This window comes from Mesoplodon bidens, assembly GCF_964165515.1.
Source record: "Mesoplodon bidens genome assembly, chromosome: 15".
In the NCBI taxonomy this organism is placed as follows: Eukaryota; Metazoa; Chordata; class Mammalia; order Artiodactyla; family Ziphiidae; genus Mesoplodon; species Mesoplodon bidens.
In genome coordinates, this window is record NC_138171.1 from 51,823,810 (window position 1) to 51,848,504 (window position 24,695).

At 42.1% G+C, this 24,695-nt stretch overlaps 1 protein-coding gene across 3 annotated transcripts; it reads left to right on the top strand.

Moving 5' to 3' along the window:
• The first annotated feature begins 8,789 nt into the window (after window positions 1-8,789).
• COQ7 (coenzyme Q7, hydroxylase) lies at window positions 8,790-18,296 on the top strand. 3 transcript variants are annotated; one of them, XM_081255522.1, is made up of 6 exons: window positions 8,790-8,917; window positions 14,429-14,607; window positions 15,776-15,890; window positions 16,760-16,899; window positions 17,572-17,640; window positions 18,074-18,296. In XM_081255522.1, the coding sequence occupies exons 1-6, from the start codon at window positions 8,845-8,847 to the stop codon at window positions 18,149-18,151; spliced, it is 654 nt and encodes a 217-aa protein (XP_081111648.1). In that variant the 5' UTR covers window positions 8,790-8,844; the 3' UTR covers window positions 18,152-18,296. The 3 variants fall into 3 exon arrangements, with proteins under 3 accessions (XP_081111648.1, XP_081111650.1, XP_081111649.1); XM_081255524.1 differs by lacking the exon at window positions 8,790-8,917 and adding an exon at window positions 9,014-9,244; XM_081255523.1 differs by lacking the exon at window positions 8,790-8,917 and adding an exon at window positions 9,015-9,200.
• The last annotated feature ends 6,399 nt before the right edge of the window (window positions 18,297-24,695 follow it).

Sequence of the window (24,695 nt, forward strand, 5' to 3'; positions counted from 1 at the left end):
ATACCTTTGATATTAATAAAATGATGTGGGGTTGCAGCCAGTTAGCCTGGAATTGCAAAGATCCAGAGTCCAGCAGTTCCATCCTAATCGATTCACCCCAGCTGTGGTTTGGCTGGCACCATCTGGTGGTGGTTACCTGATCTGGCTTCCACATCTTTGGGGGTCATTCTTGTCCTTGGCCATGAGGACTTCCAGAAGAGAAGACTGACATCACTGATTCCAGTGGCCCTCAGCCCTCTCTGGGGAGACTGGACAGGCAGCCACCTCCCCTGCACAGAAAACAGGAACCAATTGCCAGTTGCTTTTATTCAAAATTGTATTATCTTAGGCTTGTTATCACTGGATTTTCCTCTATTATCCCCATTTTATAGATGAGGAAACTGAGGCCAGGGAGGTTCCACAGTGATCATCCACAGCCAGTTCTTTCTGTGCTGAGCTGACCTTCTGGCCCGTCTCCTCCTCTCTCCCCTTTCATGTGTGTGCCAGGGGAGCATCAGCAGCTTTTAATATTAACTCTAGAAAGCAAGGCAGGAATCAATCTCTGCTGCCACTGCCAAATAAAACCCCTCTGGCTGTTTTTTTTTTTTTTTCTTTTCTTTTTGTTGGAGTATAGTTGATTTACAATGTTGTGCTAGTTTCAGATGTATACCTCTGGTTGTTTCTGATGCCCTCTGCTTGGGAGACATGAGGGTTTTCTTTCTTTTTTTCTAACAAAAGTAAAACTGTTCCTGGCAAAGTGTGTCGGGTTGTCTTCCAGTGGCCTTCAGATGGTACAAACTCCCTAGTGACCTCTTGCCTTTTGTTGCAGTCTCATTATGTTCTACTTCATCGCCCTAGCAGGAGCGCACAAGCGGGTGGTTGTCCAGCTCCGAGAGCAGCTGTCCCTGGTAAGGAAGCACCAGTCCCAGGGGCAAGGCTGGGACATGTACCCAGGACACTGAAAGGAATGGGGAGCTTTTCCCAGGGAGAGGGTGGGATTTCCCATCACCACTCCCCCAGAACCCTGCCTTCAGGCTCGGCCTCCTCCAGCCCCATTCATTCCCTGACTCATCCATTCCCTCAACATTTGTATCCTCATACTGTGCTGGGATACACAGGTGAAGAAGAGAGACAAGGCTGCTTAGTAGTTAAAGAAAAAAGATAAATTCCAATTGCGATAACTGGTATGAAGATGATACAGAGAGGTAGTTAGAGTGGCGGGTGGACCATCTGCTGCTGAGATGGTGGCCACAGAAGGAGGCGGTGACGGTGTAACTGAGACTCGAATGATGAGAGGAGCCAATTATGGGAGATCTTGGGCATGAGAGTAACAGGCAGAAGGTACATCGACGAGTGAGCCGGGCACTCCTGGGCCCTGGGGGAAGGGCGGTGTGGCTGGAGGGTGCAGGATGATGGGGAGAGGCAAGGCGATGCTAGAGTCACAGCATAGCTGGGGTCACAGCATCACCTGAGGGCTCTGGTGGGAAGTTTGGGTTTAATTCTGAGTGTGATGGGAAGCCATTGGAGGGTGGTAGGTAAAAGTCTGATGTTCATTTTTAAAGGAACATTTTTAGAAGGCTGCTTTGTGGACCAGGGGCTGGGGAGGGAGGAAGAGTGAAAGAGGCAATTTGGAGGCCATTGCCATGGTCCAGTGGTTATTACCTACCAAGTCTGATAGGTAATTTCTTAGGTCGAAATAATGGTATTTGTTTCCAAATATATTGAATGTGCTCTTGAACCTGTCTGTGTTTTTAGGAAAGTCGTGACAAGCGTTATCTAATCCAGAAACTAACAGAAGCCCAGAGGGATATGAGGAACCGGCTAGACTGACGGGGAGATGCTGCAGCGTGCGGTTTACAGGCTGGCCTGGTGACCTGCCAGCCTACACCATCCACCTGAGATTTTAGCAGAAATTTTTAAATATATTTTTCTGGAATTCGGGCCTTTCCTGCAAGTGGCTCCATACGTGCAGCTCCAGTGCCTGTGTTTACATAAGCCAGCCCCTGATTAATGCTTTAGGGACTTAGAAAAGTAGGTTTGCTTGAGGCCCAGCAGCTCAGGCTCAACCAAAACACTGAAGCCATTGAAGCTTTTCAACCAAAATTGCAGAGAGACCATTTATAGTTTTACAAGCTTATTCATGTTGTCTTTTAAAGTTAACTGTAGAGGTCATCTATCCATGAGCCTGGGTTAGTTCTTTGGAGCCAGGTTCTGGGGGTTTAGGCTGAGGAGTGTTCCTTAAGAAGTAGTAACTCTCTAGGATGGTTCTGTAGACTTAGAATGGAGACTGGATTTTTTTTAAATGGAGAAACCCTTGAATTGTGATGTTTGGACCAGATGGTGGGAGCATGAAGAGGATGGTTGTGTAATTTCAGCTACATGAGAATATGTAATATGAGAATAATATTATAGGAGAGAAAAGCCCTTCCTTCTGTGTGAGTGAGCAAGGCCCTGAGTGCCCTGGATTGAGCCCTATGAGGAGGGGAACAACGGCAGGATGGCAGCCTGGATTTCGTAGCTTCCTGGGCATTTTGCTACAGCTTTGTTACTCAGGGCAAACTGCCTTTAAGGGCCTGGATACCCACAAAACTTCCGTCCCTCTAGTCCTTGGTTTGGGGACTTGGCAGAGTGCCATCAAGATTAAGAGGCAAAGTTTGTCTCTCAGTCTTCCAAAGGCCATTTCCCGTCCTGCACTGAGGTCTCTGAATGACACTTCATGGTTCGGAGCCAGGCTGGAAAGGACCGTTGAGTCTTTGAGTGTTTTGGCATGTGGGTTGCAGCATCAGGCCAGCCTGTGCCAGTGTACCAAACTAGACTGAATGCTGGCGTCTTAAATGTACATATTCATATTTTTAAGGGCTATTGTTTCTCTTGTGCTTAAAATTTTTAATTTTATTTTACAAAACATGCAGAGTGTCTCTTCAAATTTCCGATACCATAAAAACCGTATGCAATAAATACCTCATCATAAGCTTACCTGAAATTGATAGCTTTAAACCTTTTAATATAAGCCTAGATTATGGTTTAATGTAAGCAGTTTTCATTCTAATACCTTCAAAATCTTTTTCAAAGTACTGTAGTTTTGTAACGGACTGTTTGTACCCTCTTTCTATTGTTTTCCTTCCTTTCACTGGCTCTAAACCTTTCCTGGGGGTAGCCTGGAATTTAAAGGTGGGTGCAGGTTTTAGAAAGCTGCTGCTGTGAAGAATATTTACCCCCCCTCCCCCTTCCCCCCTCCCCCATTACTCAAAAATGATTGACTCCTTGCTCTGAGAAGCAAAACAAGCTCACCATAGTTAACATATTTCTGTATACTTGTCCCTTTGCCAAACAATTTTATTTTCTGCTCTTCTACAGGTAGTATTAACACGGGATATTTTTATACCTATAAAACTGATGAGCTTTCAAGCTTCTCTTATCTTGTTAAGATTTATGAATTTTTAAGTCTAATAACTAGTATCATGGAATTTTGAGCAAATGAAAGTTCATTCCATCCTCACTTTTAAAAAATTCTAAATTGTTGGCATTTTTGCCTAGAGAATTTACATGTATAACATTCTTGCCTTCACCATGCTTCTGAAAACAGTCAAGTTTTCTGTGTGTGGGGTGTGTGTGTGTGTGTGTGTGTGTGTGTGTGTGTGTGTGTGATGGAAGCTCTGTTTTCTTTCCCTATTATTATACTGAAATATGCTAATATATTCATTTTAGTTAAATGCTGCTAATTTGCATACTTCTTACTTGAATGTTTTTATATATTTTGATAACTTTAATAACTGCAGGTGATGTCTGTATAATTGTTAAAGTGCAGCTCTCGCTAACAAATGTGCATTACAACTACTGATTAAACTATGTCTTGAAGGTTTTAAAATGTGATTGTGTGTATTTGAATTCTTGGAGGCGTCTTGTTAGCAGTCAAGTGATCATGAAAGCTGTAACAGTTTGTAAAGTTGCTCTTTACCTTTTCCTAGAATCAGAGAGAAGAAAGAAGTGTTTAATTATAGAAAATCATCAAATGAGTGCTTTTAAGACTTGCTTTTAAGCCAAGGAGGGATGTGTGTGTGTGTGTGTGTGTGTGTGTGTGTGTGTGTGTGTGTTTAAACTTAAAAAACATAAAGTTATTTCAGGACTCCCCATCCCACCTCCCACTGCTAATAATGCTTATTTTATTCTCCCAGAAAATTATATATTCAAGCAGATATGTATCTGTAGTTGTATGTGTGGTATTTATTTATTTATGAGCTTTTCCATTTTTTCACCTTAATAACATCTTGAAGATCTTTATATGGAGAGTAGCTACACATTCTTTTTAAGGACTACATGGTATTCTTCCATTGTGTCAGTGTATACTTTCATAATCATTCACCAATGCTGGATACTTAGTTTTCAGTCACTCCCCCCTCCCATCCCCCTGCCCCGGACCCCACACACACCTCATTACAAGTACTCGGAGCTGGAATTTTGAAAGTACATGCAAACATTTCTCTTTTCTCTGTTCTATCCCATTGGCTTCAGGTTCTTGTTCTTTATCAAGGTGGCCTTGCACTTTCTTGCAATCACAAAATATTCTAATTCCAGCAAAGAGAAGAATCCAGTTTGGCAAGTCTTTAGTTTGTATTAACTCTTAAGTTAGCAAAGTAAATTCCTGCAGCTACATATCTGATTGTAGATACCCACCTGAGTAAGTATTGGAGAAGAAAGGAATTAATTTCCTGGGATGGCACTGCAAGGTCTGATCCCTAGGAAGATAGAACGTCTGTGTCTTCTTTATATAGGGTGTTGCTTTATTAGTAAATTCCATTTGGTGTATTGTCTTTCCAATGCATGGGATGTGCTTGGGACATAGAATGGCTTTGTACTTTCTTAATTGTGTAATTTTGTATAGGTATCTTTACCACTGTGAGATAAAGATCCTTATCTTTAAAATGGAAAAATAATATAGACATTCACTTCTATTTTTGAGGATTGAATTAGGGAATAATAAGCCTTTTCTTTATGAAATTTTGTATTCTCATTACAAAAATACTTGTTTATTATAGAAAATAAAGGGAACATTGAAAGCTACAGAGAAAAAAAAGTAAAAATCATGTATGAGCAATATTTGTGGACATCCACTGTTAGTCTTGGCAAATTCCCTTTAAGGTAGAAAGAACAGAGTGAGCGAGGGAGGATGAAAAGAAGAGAAAGAAAAAAAATTGGTATTCTCATTTCTTTTTCATAAGTGTTTTCTCATTTTATCCAAAGTTCTTTATAAGCACTTCAGTAGGTTACATAACATCATACAGATGGATCACAATTTTTTTTTTTTTTTAAGTTTTTGGCCGCACTCCACGGCATGTGGGATCTTAGTTCCCCGACCAGGGATCGAACCCACACCTCCTGCATTGGAAGGCAGAGTCTTACCACTGGACCGCCGGGGAAGTCCCCACAATTTTTTTTAACATTCTCTTGCTGCTTAACATTTTGTTTTCAAATATCCCTGATAATAAATGAGACACACAAATCTTTGCAAATATTTTTTCCTTTTTTTTTTTTTTTTTTTTTGAGACAGAGACCTGGAAATGGGATTACAGCCAAGATTTTAAGGCTTTTGAGAGCTAGATTTACACTCAGGAGCTTTACATGAGAATGTTACAACACCCTCACTTTCATCAACTATTTGGATTTAAAAAGGTATATAATAGTCAATCATAATTTTAAATTATTGCAGTGTGTTAATTTGAAAACAATTAGCAACATTATTTTACAATAGCAAGGTATCTTAAATATTTTATAGTAACGGGTAATTGAAACACAAAAGACCCTGAATAGCCAAAGCAATCTTTTTTAAAATTATTTATTTATTTATTTATTTTTGGCTGCGTTGGGTCTTCATTGCTGTGCGCGGGCTTTCTCTAGTTGTGGTGAGTGGGGGCTACTCTTTGCTGCAGTGTGCGGGCTTCTCATTGCGTTGGCTTCTCTTGTTGTGGAGCACAGGCTCTAGGCCTGTGGGCTTCAGTAGTTGCAGCATGCAGGCTCTGTACTTGTGGCTCACAGGCTCTAGAGCGCAGGCTCGGTAGTTGTGGTGCACGGGCTTAGTTGCTCCGTGGCATGTGGGATCTTCCCAGATCAGGGCTTGAACCCGTATCCCCTGCATTGGCAGGAGGATTCTTAACCACTGTGCCACCAGGGAAGCCCATAGCCAAAGCAATCTTGAGAAAGAAAAACGGAGCTGGAGGAATCAGGCTCCCTGACTTCAAACTATACTACGAAGCTACAGTAATCAAGACAGTATGGTGCTGGCACAAATACAGAAATATAGATCAGTGGTACAAGATAGAAAGCCCAGAGATAAACCCACACACATATGGTCACCTAGTTTATGACAAAGGAGGCAAGAACATACAATGGAGAAAAGATAGCCTCTTCAGTAAGTGGTGCTGGGAAAATAGGACAGCTACATGTAAAAGAATGAAATTAGAACACTCCCTAACAGCATACACAGAAATAAACTCAAAATGGATTAAAGACCTAAATGTAAGACAGGACACTCTAAAATTCGTAGAGGAAAACATAGGAAAAACACTCTTTGATATAAACCACAGCAAGATCTTTTTTGACCCACCTCCTCGAGTAATGAAAATAAAAACAAAAATAAACAAATGGGACCTAATAAAACTTAAAAGCTTTTGCACAGCAAAGGAAACCATAAACAAGATGAAAAGACAACCCTCAGAATGGAAGAAAATATTTGCAAATGAAACAACGGACAAAGGATTAATCTCCAAAGTATACAAACAGCTCATGGAGCTCAATATCAAAACAAACAATCCAATTAAAAAATGGGCGGAAGACCTAAAGAGACATTTCACCGAAAAAGACATACAGATGGCCAAAAGGCACGTGAAAAGATGCTCAACGTCATTAATCTTAGAGAAGTGCAAATCAAAACTACAATGAGGTATCACCTCACACGAGTCAGAATGGCCATTATCAAAAAATCTAGAAATAATAAATACTAGAGAGGGTGTGGTGAAAAGGGAACCTTCCTGCACTGTTGGTGGGGATGTAAGTTGATACAACCACTATGGAGAACAGTATGGAGGTTCCTTGAAAAACTAAAACTAGAACTACCATATGACCCAGCAATCCCACTATTGTGCATGTACCCTGAGAAAAGCATAAATCCAAAAGAGACATGTACCACAATGTTCACTGCAGCACTATTTACAGTAGCCAGGACATGGAAGTAATCTAAATGTCCATCAACAGATGAATGGATAAAGATGCGGCACATATATTACTCAGCCATAAAAGGAAACAAAATTGAGTTATTTGTAGTGAGGTAGATGGACCTAGAGTCTGTCATACAGAGTGAAGTAAGCGAGAAAGAAAAACAAATACCATATGCTAATGCATATGTATGGAATTTTTAAAAAATGGTAGTGACGAACGTAGTGGCAGGGCAGGAATAAAGACGTAGACATAGAGAATGGACTTGAGGACGGGGGCGCTGGGGGAGGGGGAAGGTGGGGTGAAGTGAGAGTAGCGTCGACACATATACACTTCCAAACGTAAGATAGCTAGTGGGAAGCAGCCGCATAGCACAGGGAGATCAGCTCAGTGCTTTGCGACGACCTAGAGGGGTGGAATAGGGAGGGTGGGAGGGAGGGGATATAGGGCTGTATGTACGCATATGGCTGATTCACTTTGTTGTACAACAGAAACTAACACAGCATTGTGAAGTAACTATACTCCAATAAAGAGGTATATATATATATATATATATATATATATATATATAGAGAGAGAGAGAGAGAGAGAGAGAGAGAGAGAGAGAGAGAGAGAGAGAGAGAGAGAGAGATGTATAATCCAAGGGTGTAAAGTAAAAAATGAAAGCCCCCTTCTCACTATCCCAACCCCTTGAAGTTAGCATTATTAAACGTTTTGCTGTACATCCTTTCAGATATGCACCTTTGATTTTTTGCCCTCATATAATTAGACATTTGAAAAATTATTTCTGTTCCATAGATTCCTAGAAGTAGGATTATTGTATCAGTGGATATGCATTTTTTAAAGTGTCCAAATTTTTTTTCTTAAGACTTCATTTTTTTTACAGCAGTTTTAAGTTCACAGCAAAACTGAGGAAGGTACAGAGATTTCCCATATACCCCCGCCTCCACACATGCACCGACTCCCCCACCAGAGTGACATATTTGTTACAATTGATGAGTCTACATTGACAGATTGGATATAGACTTAAAAGTAAGAAATATGTTGCTAAATCTTCCCTTCCCAACCCTCCCCTTAAGAAACCAATTTGCGCCAATGTACGTTCTCACTAACAGTAAAGTGGAAATAATAATAGCAATAATAAATGTTCTCCGTAGAAAAACTAAAAATAGAGAAAAGGAGTAGGAAGCAATTTAGTATGTGAACCGCAATACCTAGAGATAACACTAATGACCATGTGGTGAATTTCAGAATGTAATTTCTACTATTTTAAAGTGGTTACTAGAGAAAAATCTCCTATATTGGTAAAGCATAAAATACAATGGCTATGCCAGTAAACAATTCCTTCATGGTCCTCTTTCCCAGGAACTGAGCTGAGTAATCTTTACCCGGTCGGGATCTTTGAAAGAACAATTTAGCATTCTCATCTCCATGGCAACCCTTTACCCTGTCGGTCTCCTGAGTGATTGATAGTGATCGCATCCAATAGAATCTTTTCATTTGACGTTTCCAACCAATCGAGTGGAAGCAGGTGGCCCAGGGCTTTTCCACCGAGGCAAGAGCGGGTCTTATCTGCCTACGTCGGCCGTGCGTCATCAGTCTGCGCCAAGGGCACGGTTGCTCTCTTCAAGGAGTGACTCACCTGTTGCCGCGGCAATGAGCTGTGCCCGGGCGGCGGCGGCTTGCTGTCTGTGGCAGCTGCGCACGGGCGCCCCGAGGTCCCTCTCAGGTAAAGGGGGAGCATGACTGTGGCCCCGCCCCGTGCCGGCGAGCCAGGGAATTTTCTCCTGAGGCTTGGGTCGGAGAGGTCATGGGGAAGACGTTCATACGTCACAGGGCTGCGACGGAGCGCGACTGAGCGGCTGGAAAAGCGGGGCTAGGCCGGTAGTGCACCGCGGGTCCACCGGGCCGGAAGTGGGGTGGTTTTCCGCAGTAACCGTCTGGAGCGCCGGTTCCGGGTCGGCGCATTGGGGATGACCTAATTGCGCACCTGTTACGTGACGTCACTGCAGGTGTGGTCGGCGTTCCGGACTGAGGACAGCTGGCGACCTTAAAAGTTTAGTGTCTCGGGGACGGGGGGTGGGGTGTCCTCCTCGTAGCCTTTGCTCAGGGCCTCGTAGGTAGTCCTACGACCAGCAGCGTCCGCTTGCCCCCGACACCTCCACCCCTCACCCCGGAGCTTGTTAGAAACGCGAATTCTCAAGTCCCTCCCCTGACATACTGGATCGCTATGTCAGTATTTTAACAGGACCTTCGAATGATTCGTGTGCATTTGCAAGTTTGAGAGGCACCAAGGTATTGGAAGGAGCATCGAATTGGGAGTAGGGAGACTTAGGCTTCGATCCTGGCTCCTCCTTTCCTCATTTCATCCGAGCTGCCTCAGAAAATTGTGAGGTCATTTTCTCAAAGTTAAATCATTCGTGTACCACCTTCACGACTTTTGCCTTATAGCAACACCACTTGTATTTTGATTACTAAAGTTTTTTTTTTTCCTAAACCGTGTCCCATTTTTAAATTAAGTAATTTCACGGAAACTAGATCCTTATTGTAAACGGAACTAGTATCGCCTGTCCCAAGAAAAGTAATCATAAAAAATAAATACGCTGAAAATAAGAAGTGATTGTATTAGATACTGTTGCCTACCAAGGCTTGAACCCAAGATCATCTTTCTTTCTGGTAAGAAAGGGAGATTAGCAAGTGTTAGGAAGATGTTTAAGATGCGTCAGCTGTAAACTGAGACGTCTCACATCTCCTTGATGAAGACAAAAAAATTGGAAGAGAATAACTCTTGCTAAAAAACATGGGTGTTATTTAATGCATGTTCATAGCCACTTAAGGTCTTCCTATAAACCACATGAAATCTCCTAGGTACCATCATAGGTATGTGTTTCACATTTTGGGAAAACATGAATATAAAATGATGCATTTGAGAGCTCCTAGCACTGGGCCTCAAATTTATTATTTCTCAGTTTTATTTTAAAGTGTGTGACAATTCAGGCAAAACTCAGAGGACTGTTGAACATGATTTTTAATGCTCCTTAGTTGAGCCAATACAGAATAAGAATCATTCTTTTTCATTTAAAGAGTTACTTTGCTTCCTGTATCTCATTTTACCTTCATGATAACTCAGTAAGAAAGGTTTTATTATTGCGTGTTTTCCCTTAAAAAGGAAATAACCTGATCATTCCCAATTTTGTATGTAAGAAATGGCAATTCTGAATTGTCTAAGTTCTGTGTTAGAGACAGGATATGTATTTTCTGGCTCTAGCTCTGTGCCCCATCTGTGATCCATACTGTAGAAATATGTTGCTAAATCTTCCCTTCCCAACCCTCCCCTTAAGAAACCAATTTGCGCCAATGTATGTTCTCACTAACAGTAAAGTGGAAATAATAATAGCAATAATGTTTTCTGAAGAAAAACTAAAAATAGAGAAAAGGAGCAGGAAGAAATTTAGTATGTCAACCCCAATACCTAGAGATAACACTAATGACCATGTGGTGAATTTCAGAATGTAATTTCTACTATTTTAAAGTGGTTACGAATAGAGAAAAATCTATATTGGTAAAGGAGATTTTTAGAAATAATGTTTTGCCCATCTGTGATCCATACTGTACTTTTTTTTCCTTTTCCATTATGGTTTATTACAGGATATTGAATATAGTTCCTTGTGCTATATAGTAGGACCTTGTTGTTTATTTTTTATATAGTAGTTTGTATCTGCTAATCCCAAACTCCTAATTTATCTCTCCCCCACCCCCTTTCCCCTTTGGTGACCGTAAGTTTGTTTTCTGTCTGTGAGTCTGTTTCTTAAATAAGTTCATTTGTTAATTTCTTAATAATTTCACATTTTAGATTCCACATATAAATGATATCATATGGTATTTGTCTTTCTCTGTCTTACATCACTTAGTATGATAATCTCTAGGTCCATCCATGTTGCTACAGATGGCATTATTTCACTCTTTTTTATAGTTGAAGAGTATTCCATTGTGTGTGTGTGTGTGTGTGTGTGTGTGTGTGTGTGTGTGTAGGTAGATAGACCACATCTTCTTTATCCGTTCGTCTGTTCATGGGCATTTAGGTTGCTTCCATGTCTTGGCTATTGTAAATAGTGCTGCTGTGAACATTGGGGTGCATGTATCTTTTCGAATTAGAGTTTTGTCCAGATATATGCCCAGGAGTGGGATTGCTGGATCATATGGCAACTCTGTTTTTAGTTTTTTGAGAAACCAAAACCATATTGTTCTCCATAGTGGCCGCACCAGTTTACATTCCCACCAACAGTGTAGGAGGGTTCCCTTTTCTCCACACCCTGTCCAGCATTTGTTATTTGTAGACTTTTTAATGGCCATTCTGACGGGTGTAAGGTGGTACCTCATTGTAGTTTTGATTTGCATTTTTCTAATTAGCAATGTTGAGCATCTTTTCACGTGTCTGTTGGCCATCTGTTTGTCTTCTTTGGAGAAATGTCTGTTTAAGTCTTCTGCCCATGTTTTGATTGGGTTGTTTGTTTTTTTGTTATTGAGCTGTATGAGCTGTTTGTGTATTTTGGAAATTAAGCCCTTGTTGGTTGCATCGTTTGCAAATATTTTCTCCCAGTCCGCAGGTTGTCTTTTCACTTTGTTTATGGTTTCCTTTGCTGTGCAAAAGCATATAAGTTTGATTAGGTCTCATTGTTTATTTTTGCTTTTATTTCTATTGCCTTGGGAGACTGACCTAAGAAAACATTGGTGTGATTTATGTCTGAGAATGTTTTGCCTATGTTCTCTTCTAGGAGTTTTATGGTGTCATGTCTTAATATGTAAGTTTTTAAGCCAGTTTGAGTTGGTTTTTGTGTATGGTGTGAGGGTGTGTTCTAACTGCATTGATTTACATTTGGCTGTCCAGCTTTCCCAACACCACTTGCTGAAGAGACTGTCTTTTCTCCGTTGTATATTAATTGGCAAAGATTAATTGGCCATAGGTGTGTGGGTTTATTTCTGGGCTCTCTGTTCTATTCCATTGATCCATATGTCTGTTTTTGTGCCAATACCACACTGTTTTGATTACTTTAGCCTTGTAATATTGTCTGAAGTCTGGGAGGGTTATGCCACCAGCTTTGTTCTTTTTCCTCAGGATTGCTTTGGCAATTCTGGGTCGTTTATGGTTCCATATAAATTTTAGGATCATTCGTTCTAGTTCTGTGAAAATTGTGGTGGGTAATTTGATAGGGATCACATTAAGTCTGTAGATTGTTCTGGGTAGTTTGGCCATTTAAATAATATTAATTTTTCCAGTCCAAGAGTATCCATCCCATACTTTTTAAAGAGACCTTGCAGAGATTATGAAAAGATAGAAATAGCAAATATTACAATACCCCACCCTCCACACATACTCCCAAAAAGCATTTATTAGGTGCCTGAATCTGGAAGAGTGTTGCAGTGCTAGGGAAAATTCAAGTATGTTTTTAATAGAAATATAATTCTACCCATTAGAAGTCAGCTGTGCGTTTGAACTCACCCTCATCCTATGCACTCAGCCGCTTGCTATTTCTCAGTAAGTGGTTTCTTAAAAATGAGTATTGAGGGATTTCCCAGTGGTCCAATGGTTAGGACTTGGCACTTTCACTGCCGAGGGCCTGGGTTCAATCCCTGGTCGGGGAACTAAGATCCCGTAAGCCATGGGGAGCGGCCAAAAAAAAAAAAGTATTGAGTTGTCTTTAAAGTTCTTTCCCATTAACACGTTTCTGGGTGGGAGTAACAAAAATAAAAGAACAAGCAAACAAGATTACTTTAAAAAACAGAGTCATCTCATCATTTTCAATTTTAATTGGGCCCCATCTTTCTATAAGGAGGCCAGACCGATGGAAGCACCAGTGCTTGGACTTGGAGGCAAAACTTGAGACAGGTTACCTTGACTTTGTCAAATGTCTCAAATTGTTCTCCACATAAAAACATGTCCACGGACCACAGTGACCCACTGTCTGATGGCACAGATCTGAGTGGTACCTTACACCTGGCAGAACTTGGACTCCATCCAGTTTCTTGAGTCAAATAATGCTCGGTGAGATGGAGCAGGTTATATGTGGAAGACTGGATCACAGCTGGGTCACCATGCTTCGGACCCCTAATATCCACCGCTCCTTTGTTTAGAGTTAGTCATTTAAAATCCCCTGCCTGAAAAGTTCAAATGCAGAACCCCCTCAAATTTCATCAGGCCTACCCCATCACTGTGTCCAAAGCACTCAAGCCTTTTTTAATGGAAAAAAAACCAAACTATAGATGTATCCAAAATGAAACTTTCCACACATTGTGTGGGTGTTCAAGTTAGCCTAAATGAAAAGAAGTATCTATTAAACACACAGTAGTCGTACATAAGAGCCTTGAAACACATCTCAAGATGATATCAATACAGGTCAGAGTTCACATTCCAAACTAAATGGTCTCTCTGAGTCTATTTCCGTATCTTCAAAATGAGTTGATAACACCTTATACATCTAAACATGTTACAAAACTCTTCTCTTCAGGGAGAGAACTTTGGGAATGCCCTAATGTAAGCCTCAGAGATTATAGTCAAGGTGTTACTGTTTGGAGATTTTTTTAAAAGACAAAATCTAATTTATCTTGAAGAATTTATATTTTGAAAGCAAGAAGAGTTCAGTTGAATTAAGTACCATAATGAGATGAAACCTAAGCTTTAAGGCTAAATTCTCAAAGTCAGATGCCCACGGGTGCAGATATTTTTAGGAGAAATTAAATCTACAGTTCGTAACCTTGGCTGCAGAGAGGATTTGTGCACAGAACTTTTCAAAAACATCAGTGTCCCCCTCCCAGAGATCAACTAGGGAGGAGCATCCATGCTTTTGAGAGCTCCCTAGGGGTTCTGTGCAGCCAGGGTTGGGAACGGAGCAAGCCGGGACGAGTGGGTGGACTGGAGAACCATGCCCATCTAGAGGCAGCTACCACGTTAACTGCCTGGTGAGAAGACAGGATCAGTATTTCTAGATCATCATACACTTAGATTGAAGCCAGAGTCCAGATCTTTAGTTAAAATCTTCTGAGTTTTAAATATTGGTAGCTAATTTACTTTAAAAAACAAAACAAAAACTATTGCAGGTTAAACAGAATACACCTGTGGGCATACTCAACCTATGGGGAGCTTATTTGTGACCTTTGCTCTAAGGTGCCTCTTTCTTCTGTCTATGAAGGAAACATCTCAGTTTTACCTGAGAGTAATGGAGAATAAACACTTGCATTGCAGCTCATGGAAGAAGAATCAGTGTCAGATTTTGCAGTTCGGGAATGACCTTAGACAATATCAATCGGGCAGCTGTGGATCGAATAATCCGGGTGGATCATGCAGGTGAATATGGAGCGAACCGCATCTACGCAGGGCAGATGGCTGTCCTGGGTCGGACGAGCGTCGGGCCAGTCATTCAGGTGGGCGCCTCTTTATCTCCGAGTAATGAATCGCATTGGGTCATGCCTTCTCAAGGGAGATACGGTTGTCCCCAGGCAAGCAAGAATTGGTTGTGCGGGTGGGGGTGGAGGAGTAAAAAGCATATTATTCTTTTTTTATCAAGCACATACATTTAGTACATAAACACATACAGTATATCTGTAGTATTAAAATGTCTTGGTGGGGGGCGGTGCGGGCGATAAAAAAGGGCTAAGAGTCATAGCGTTAAGTAAAAGCGCCAGTTGTGAGACGTTGTGGTCCTGCCCATAGTGGAGGCCAGTGGAGATATTTTATATTTTATACTGAGAGGCAGACAGACGGGCCTGGGCTTCATAGTCACACAGACCAAGGTTCACATTCCAGCTGTCTCCCGTTGTGACCTGGGGGAAGTCACATGACCTCTCCATTTCTGTATCTGCAAAATGAGCTGTTAACACCTCATTAGGTTTTGGTGAAGAATAAATGAGCTGGTATAGAGCGGCTAATACCATGCCTGGCATGTAATAGACACTTAGCACATGTTAAATTGCCTGCTCTGAGCCCTTGGGCAAGTTACTTAACCTCTCTGTGCCTCACTTTCTTCATCTGTAAAATGAGGATAATAATAGTTTGTCCTTCACAAAGCAGTTGTGCAGATTAAGTTAATTACGTATGTAAAGCTATTTGACGGTACTTGGCTATAGGACATACTCTTAAGTGTTAGCTCTTATAATCATTCTCCCTTTTTTCTTTGATGTAAATGATACTTACATTTCTGGCTGTCTGAAAGGAATTTATATAAAATGTAATATTCTGCCCTTCTGCTTTTGAAATGGGCTAAACATCTCCTTTCTTTTGGGTGCGCACTCTTGTCCTTGAATAGGCGCATTGTGGGTCGGAGGAGCTTCTTCTGGCACCATGATTCGGGGTCTGCTTGTCTCTAATTAAGATAACAGATGCTTCTTTTGGTTTGCTGTCACTCTCTTCTCCGTAGCCTGATGTTGAGGATTTTTCTTCGATGATTCAAGGGGAATGGGAGAAATAGCAGTTCTCGTCATTTTGCCCGTTTTGCTTCCTTTACCCCACATGGACAGGGCATTAGTTTCCTTGGTATATAGCAGGCGGTCTCTGTGGAATGCTTGCATGTCTTTGTTTTTATGTTTCTTACAGAAAATGTGGGATCAAGAAAAGGACCACTTGAAAAAGTTCAATGAGTTGATGGTTGCATTCAGGGTGCGGCCAACCATTCTGATGCCCTTTTGGAATGTGGTGGGCTTTGCACTGGGTATGTGTCTGTCCAGAAGAGCCTGTGTGAGCTTAGGGATCTGGGATGATTGAATCATTAAATAACCACTTCTACAATTCTTGCTGTGTCCTCTTACAACCTTTTAATTTACTTAATATTTTTCTGAAGTTAAATTGACTTTTTTTTGCTTACATTTATTTAAGATAGAATCTTAAAATCAGTACTTTTACAAATAGAAGGTACAGTGAAAATAAATACAACAGAGAGGAGAAAAGCTAGAGCAATTCAATTGTAGCCAGATGGTGTTCCCTGATGAAGGTTCTAAACCTGAGATCTGTTAACTCTTAAAAAGGGAGAGTCAGGGAATTCCCTGGCAGTCCAGTGGTTAGGACTCGGCGCTTTCACTGCCTGGGTTCAATCCCTGGTTGGGGAAATAAGATCCCGCAAGCCACGAGGCACGGCCAAAAAAAGAAGGGTGGCAGGGGGAATCAGTGGTATAGAGGAACCCAAAACACACTCACCCTCAGTGAAGACTCACTCCTGCCATAATCAGAAGGGTAGAAAAAGCATTGAAAACAGAACATTCTTACTATGTGATTCAGGGTTTAACACTGTGATCTGGTACCACCTAAACCCATGGTTTTCAAGGGGGGCAAGTTGCTCCTGAGGATGCTTGGCAACATCTAAAGACATTTTTGTTTGTCACAACTGGGGATGCCACTGGCACCTAGTGGGTAAAGGCCAGGGATGCTGCTAAACAGCCCACGGTGTTCAGGACATTCCCCCACAACAAGGAATTATCCAGCCCCAGAGTCCAGGGTGCCACGGTGACAAACCCTGACCTCAGCTGATCTCCATCCCCAGTGGTATCAGCCCCATCCTTTGCCTTCTGGATCTGACAATTCCAGGTGCAGGAACTGCCCTGCTTGGGAAGGAAGGCGCAATGGCCTGCACAGTTGCTGTGGAAGAGTCCATAGCACACCACTACAACAACCAGATCAGGATGCTGATGGAGAAGGAGCCTGAAAAATATGAAGAGCTTCTTCAGGTATTTGACTGTGCTCTGGAAGGGGCTGCTGGGGGGGAAGGGCAGATATGCAGTTTGGTAAGAGGAACAAAATAGAGTGTTAGGGAATCGCGATGCCTCAGAAACCTAGGGCAGCACCTCATTCTAAAAGCAAGCAAACTGAGGCAGCTGAAGCCGTGTGCCCTGTCATGTGCTTGGGCAGAGCTGGGGCTGAAACCCGTGTTTCCTGAGCCCAGACCTATATTCTCTCTGCTTCCGGATCATTGATAGATTCTGAGCAAATGCCATGAGTACAAACCCTTCAGATTAAATAAATAAATATCCTCAGAATAATAAATAAATAAATAAATATCCTCAGAAATTTTCTATAGCAAATAAGGGAACTGTTTAATATTTTTTGAAGCTAAGTCAGTGACCAACCACCTGTTTCTGTAAATAAAGTGTTGTTGGAACACAGCTGCACCCATCTGTCTACATGTCCATGGCTGCTGTCCCCTCTACGATGGAAGAGTTGAGTTGTTGTGACAGGGACCTTACAGCCCAAAAAGCTTGAAGTACTGACTCTGGCCCTTTGTAGGAAAAGTTTGCCTACCTGTGTCTTAGATGATAATATGAGGCTTTAGCCTCCAAAATATGTCAGAACAGCAGGGAGCTGGTAGGCTAACTTGCTTCCATTTCTTTTTCCTTAATCAGGTGATAAGGAAGTTTCGGGATGAAGAGCTTGAGCACCATGACATAGGCCTCGAACACGACGCAGAACTGGTGGGGACCCCCCCTTTACTGTTTGCTTGCGGTGGCACCTTATTTGGGAGGATGAGGGATGGGAAGGTTTCTGTTCCCAGAAAGATACAAAGTGGCTGTCAGACAAAGAGAACCAATACATTGCTTGACAGAAAGCCAGCAAATGCCTTGCTCCCAGCTGGGAATCTTATTTCTTGCTTCTCTTCCTTATCCTTTTACCCAGCACTTTCTCCCCTTCAGGTGAGAAACCGGTTGGGTCAAACGTTTCGGCTGCAGCAGAGGCATTCCAATCTTTAGAATAGGTTTTTTTCCCCCAATTAAAATAAATTGTTTCTTAGATCTTATTACTTATCCAGAGAAGTCCCAACCCTGCCATGCCAGGCCTGTACCTTACAACTGAAGGTGAACGTAGAGCAGGTTTCTTTGGTTTGCTTATTGTTGTCGTTTTTAACAGGCTCCAGCGTACGCTGTTCTGAAGAGCGTTATCCAGGCTGGATGCAGCGTGGCAATATATTTATCAGAAAGACTTTAAAGTATGTCCACTTTTCCTTGTGTATAAACGATGATAGTAATTTAACAAGTGACAATGGCAGAAAAGGAAACGTACAGTTACTGTTCTGTGAATTTGTTAATAAGCTGCGAGAGGTTTTTTTATTAATAAAATTCTCCAGTGTTGATTTTTCTCTGTGCTGCTTTATGGCCATAAGGCTGACAGTTCACCAGGTGCATTCAGATTACAGCAAATGAAGCTGGTCCTTGTTTGGTCTGTAGTTAATTTTTCCTAAAGCATTAAGAATGTAACAGAAATCTTCAAGAGAAAAAAAATGAGTTTACTGGTAACACAAAGTAATTTAAAACACAGTGATGTTTAAGATTGACCAAGCAAGACTGCTGAGTCCATCAGGTAAGCGGAAGACTGACTGACATTGTTTTTATTGTGAATTGTGGGTTTAGGGCAGCTTACTTCCATCAGAGAATATACTAAATTGTGGATTATTTGTGAAGTTGAATTATAATCATTTCCTTTAGGTCTGTTCCCAAAAGAATGGGCCAAAACGGACTATAATTTTCATACTTTGTTGAAATCTTTTATGATTTGCAAATTGTTAAACAATTTATGAAAAAACCTAGATCAGTGGTATTCTTTTCTCTGGCTGTACATTAGAATGTCCTGAAGAGCATTTTAGAATTTTTCAGGTTGTGAAGAAAAAATTCTGACTGAATTAGGGTGGGGCCCAGGATCAGAATGGTTTCGAAAGCTCCCAGGCGATTCTGGAGTGGGTCAGGGCTGGGGACCCCTGGACTAGATTGTCAGCTTCTTGTGGAGAAGAATCACGTCACTGGGTCTTTGCCTCCCACCCAGCGCCCTGTGTTTAATTAGTACCTCGTGATGGGCCGACTTGCCTCAATGGGTCCTGTTTTGAAGGACTGTGACACCGGGATAGTGTGGACTAGTCCTCTACAACCTCTCTTTTTTCCTAAACCGAACATGAATTTAATCTTATGGGATCAAGTGAATCAGTCTTCTGATAATAATTAAACATGGGAGAGAAAGGGTTGAAGACAACTGAATTCCCAACTCTTGTGCTAGGTTACAAACAGATGTCTGTAGTATAGTTAGTGTAGTTGGTTAACAACTGAAAAGCCAAGTTTCCTACTCAGTTATTGCCTATATCTCCATTATTTTATAAATGTGCATTTTATGTCTTTCCTGTAAAGACTATGAGTTTATTGAGGGTAAACATCTTTTCCGGTTCCTGGTACATAGTAGGTACCCATTTAAAGGGAGGGAGGGACAAAACATACTTAAGTAGCTACCAAACTGGTAGGAAAATGGCCTCCATGGCGATTCCTCTTCTCCTCTGGATCTCACTGCCAGAGGTTCCCAGAGTGTGGTCTGCGGCCCTGTTCTGTCCCTCATCTGTTTCTTGGTATCTCATCCTGCCTGTGGCTGACTCCTTCACAGTTGTATCTCCAGTCCAGGTTTCTCATTTTCAAATATCCATCTGTCTACAAGACCCTTGCACTTGGAAGTCAAGAGAATCCCAAGCTCCACACACCCCAAGCTGAGTGCCCTGCCTCCCCTCCCCCAGTCCTGCTTCCCCAGTGGCCTCCCCATCACAGGGAATGGCAACTCCATCCTTCTGGTCCTCAGGCCAAAAGCTCTACAGTCACCTTTGACACCTGCCTCTATTACAGTCCCATCAACCAGGACATTCTTCAGGTTCTACCAAATCCTCTTCACTGTCTCAGCTGCTGCCACTCAGTTCCCCCCCCACACCCCATCTCTTACCTAGATTATTTTAGAAGCATTCTAACTGTTCTTCCCCTTGTCCTCCCACAATCCATTCTCAACCCAGCAGCCGGAATGACCCTTTGAACCGTAAGTCAGATCACAATACTGCTCAACTCAGAACCTCCCAGTGGCTTTCCCCAGTTACCACAGAATAAAAGTCACAGTCCCTAAAATGGTTTACAAGACCTACGTGATCTGGCCTTCTGTGACCACTTCCCCTTCCTCAATCTGCTCTAGTCACGCCGGCCCCCTTCCTATTCCTTGAAATGCCAAGGCATGCTTCTGCCTTGTGGCCTTTGCAATGGCTGTTCCCTCTGCCTGGAATCCTTTCCCCCAGATTATCTGCATGGTCAAATCCCTCACCAACTCCTAAGATTTTGTTCAAATGTCACTTTTGAAAGGACCCTTTTTCAAAATTGCAGACCCTACCCTGCCACATGCGTCATGCCTCTTGCTCTGCACTTTTCCCCCACAGCACTTACTGCCTTCTAGCATATTATATAATGTACTTGCTATGTTTCTTGTCTGTTTCTCCCCACAAGAATGTAAGCTCTGTAGGGCAGAAATCTCTGTTTTAGTCACTGACACATAACAGGCACTCGATAACTAGTTGATGGGATTGAATGAAGAAATTGCTCTCCCTTACTAGAAGTCATTTTTAGATAACTAGTAACTCAGAACTACTGTGTGCATGTCAGCAAAATTCAGTGGAGATTTGAGAAGATGCTGAGCTGGGCCCCTGGCCCCTTGGTCTGTACAAATTGTTTTGCTGTAAAACAAAATCTTTCAGCTGGGTGGTGGGGCTGGGGGTTAGGGGGAAATGCTACCAGGAAACCAAAGAAAGGCCATGCTCTACGTTTCTTGCTGCTGATTTAAAAATTAGAGGCTGGATTTTTGCATGTGAATCCACATGCAAAAGAATGAATTTAGAGCTGTACTTCACAGCATATAGAAAAATTAACTCAAAATGGACCACTAAATCTCTAAAGCTCTTAGACGAAAACATAAGGGTAAATCTTTGTTACCTTGGATTAGGCAACAGTTCTCTAGATATGACACCAAAAGCACAGGCAATGAAAGAAAAAAATAAACTGGACTTCATCAAAATAAAAACTTTTGTTTTTGGAAGAACACTATCATGAAAGTGAGAAGACCACCAACAGAACAGGAGAGGATATTTGCAAATCATATATCTGATAAGGGATTTGTATCTAGAATATATAAAGAACTCTTACAACTCAACAATAAGACAGATAGTCTAATTAAAAGTAGGCAAATGGACATGTCTCCAAAGAAGATACACAAATGGCCAATAAGCATTTGAAAAAAATGCTCAACATCATTACATAAAACCACAATAAGATACCACTTTACACCCACTAGGATGGCTACAGTCAAAAAGATGGAAAGTAACAAGTTTGGTGAGGATGTGGAGAAATTGGAGCTCTCATACACTGCTGATGGGAATGTAAAATGGTGCAGCCCCTTTGGAAAATAGTCCGGCATTTCCTCAGTTATACATAGAATTACCATGGTACAGTTAACTCCTTTTGTAGGTATAAACTCAAAATAAATGAAAACGTGTTCAAATAGGTAATGGTACATGAATATTCACGGTAACATTGTTCATAATAGCCAGAAAGTAGAAACAACCCAAATGTCCATTAGCTGATGAATCAATAAACTAAATGTGGTATATCCATACAATGGAATATTATTCATCCATAAGAAGGAAGGAAGTACTGATACATGCTGTAACATTGAGGAACCTTAAAAACATGATGTTTGGTTACAGAGTTTCAGTATGGAAGATGAAAATAGTTCTGGAGATGGATGGTGGCCATAGTTACGCAACAATATGAATGTGCTTAATGCCACTGAACTCTACACATGAAAATGGTAAGACGGTAAATGTTATGTATATTTTACAGTAATAATTTTTTTAAAACACGCTAAGTGAAGGGAGCTGGACACAAAAGGCCATATATTGTATGAGTCCATTTATATGAAATGTCCAGAACAGGCAAATCCAGAGACAGAAAATAAACTAGTGGTGGCCTAGGACTTCAAGAGATAGGGGGAATGGGGAGGAACTGCTAATGGATTTCGGGTTTCTTTTTGGGGTGATGAATGTTCTAGAATTAGATGGTGGTGATGGACCTGTGAATATACTAAAAACCACTGAAACGTAGGCTTTTAAATGGTGAATTTTATGGTGTGAATGGTATGAATCATAGCAATAAAAAAAAATACAGGATTTGTAGTTTCATGCTATATTTGAAAGGAAATTCAGTCCAGGCTGTTGAATGGGGAAACAATTTCTTTAACATACAGCCTTCAAGCCAGCAGAGCATGTGGAAGCCTTGATCTTCTGAAGTGCTGGTGCTGTTTCTTGCCTTCCTGTATCAAAGCTCATTTTGTAAGTCTTGCAGTCAGGAGTCTTAGTCCTATGAAGGGACTTTGTTCAACCCTTACTAAAAGCCCAGATTTGCTGCTGTTTGCTTGGCATCCCCTTCAGAATTGATGGCTGATGTTTTATGCTTCTGAAATCTTCTAGAACAAGGGCAGAGAGATTTTCTGAATCCCCCTTTGATTGTTTTTAATTCCATTACAGCTTATCCTCGTGTATTAACAAGGTAATCTTGTCTTTCTCTTACTTTACTGCTCTGACCTTTCAGAGGAAATGTGATTTTAAAATCGGACACCATCCAAAGATCATGCCAGGATGACAAAGGATATTATTCATGCAAGCAGTGCAATTCCAAAGATGTGATCTGAGCTATAGTTCTTTGCATGTTTTTGATTCCCTCTCTACTCAGAAGTGGTCCACAGGGCTTCCCTGGTGGCGCAGTGGTTAAGAATCCACCTGCCAATGCAGGGGACACGGGTTCGAGCCCTGGTCCGGGAAGATCCCACATGCCGCAGAGCAATGAAGCCCATGCGCCACAGCTACTGAGCCCGCATGCCACAACTACTGAAGCCCACGCGCCTAGAGCCCGTGCTCCGCAACAAGAGAAGCCACTGCAGTGAGAAGCCCATGCACCGCAACGAAGAGGAGCCCCGGCTCGCCGCAACTAGAGAAAGCCCGCACAGCAACGAAGGCCCAACGCAACCAAAATTAAATTAAATTAAAAAAAAGAAGTGGCCCACAGACCAATAGCAGTGGTATCACCTGGGAGCATGTTAGAAATGCAGAATTTGGGGCTCCTCCCCAGACCTACCTAATCAGAATCTGCATTTTAACAAGATGTGGTGGTTTTAAAGTATGTCCACAGATTCCTTGAGATTCCTCTGTTTGGTGGAGCCTAATTCCCCTTATCTTGAGTGTGGGCTGTCCTTAGTGACTTGTTTATAACAAACCATGAGGCAGAGGTGGTGGAGTGCCACCTCCAAGGCAGCTAAGTCATAAAAGACCTTTCTCTCTAGGATCTCTCCCTCTTGGGGAAGCCAGAGTTGCCATGCGGTGAGACCACTCAAGCAGTTAATCTGTGGAGAGGGTCATGTGGCCGAGAACTGAGGCCCCCTGCCAACAATCATGTTGCGCAACATCGCGGAAGTGAATCCTCAGCCTTGGTCAAGGCTGCAGATGACATAACTGCAGCCAGCATCCAGCCTGCAACCTCATGAAGACCCAGAGCCAGACCCGCCCAGCTGAGTCACTCCTGAGCTCCTGACTCTCAGCAAATATGTTAGATGATAAATGTTCGTTGTTTTCAACTGCTGGGTTTTGAGGTGATTTGTTATACAGAAATAACCAATACACAACACTTCCAGGTGATTTGGAAGCACGTTACAGTTTGAGAAGCACTGAACTAGACCATGAACTCCAGGAAGGTAGAGATCACTTAGGCATTTCCTTATCTTTAGGGCTCAGTACAGTGCCTGACACTCAGTGAATTTTTGTTGGGCTAAATACAAGGATAAATTGCCCTTTTTTTTTTTTTTGCGGTACTTGGGCCTCTCACTGTTGTGGCCTCTCCCGTTGCGGAGCACAGGCTCCGGATGTGCAGGCTCAGCGGCCATGGCTCATGGGCCCAGCCGCTCCACGGCATGTGGGAGCTTCCCAGACCAGGGCACGAACCCGTGTCCCCTGCATCGGCAGGCGGACTCTCAACCACTGCACCACCAGGGAAGCCCTGCTCTGTTTTTAAAAAAATTAAAACTTTTTGTAATAAATAGTGGATATATGCACATGGTGAAATATTCCAAGAGTTAAAGGGTATTTACAGTGACAAGCATATCTCCCTGTTTGTCGATTACCAGGAAACTGTGACCACTTGCCTTACCTTGTAATTAACTATTAGCAATCTGCCACATTCCCTTTTTCCCCTCACTTCCAAAAGTAACACTTGCCTCAAAAACAATATAAACTAAAACAAACCCCAAAACCAACAATATAAACTTCCTGTACATTAAAAAGAAAAAGAAAAAAAAAAAGCACCCCTTTCAAACTTATTCCCTAAAAGTAACCACTATTAATAGCCACTGTGTTCATTTCCAGACTCAAAAAGTCTATCCATACGTATTACAGTTTTGGGTTTGTATTGTTCCCCAAACGGAGTAATACTGGGCATCTTGCTTTGACACGTGCGTTTTCCACTTCGTGACCGATATTGGCCACCTTTCCAAGTCAGTCCCTGCGGATCCACCTCGCCCCGCCGGCTGGCTGCTGCCTTGCCGCAGGGCCAGCGCTACCCACAGGCCCACCTGCACTGCCCTACAGCTGCACCCAGCGGCTCCCACACCGCCCCACCCAGCGCTGCTCTCCCGACCCCCGCGC

Bases quoted from the DNA above. Each gene is read 5' to 3' on its own strand.
- COQ7 (XM_081255522.1), top strand. From the start codon at position 8,845: ATGAGCTGTGCCCGGGCGGCGGCGGCTTGCTGTCTGTGGCAGCTGCGC. The intron at 15,891-16,759 runs GTATGTGTCTGT...TGACAATTCCAG, and splicing joins TGTGGTGGGCTTTGCACTGG to GTGCAGGAACTGCCCTGCTT. The intron at 16,900-17,571 runs GTATTTGACTGT...TTCCTTAATCAG, and splicing joins AATATGAAGAGCTTCTTCAG to GTGATAAGGAAGTTTCGGGA.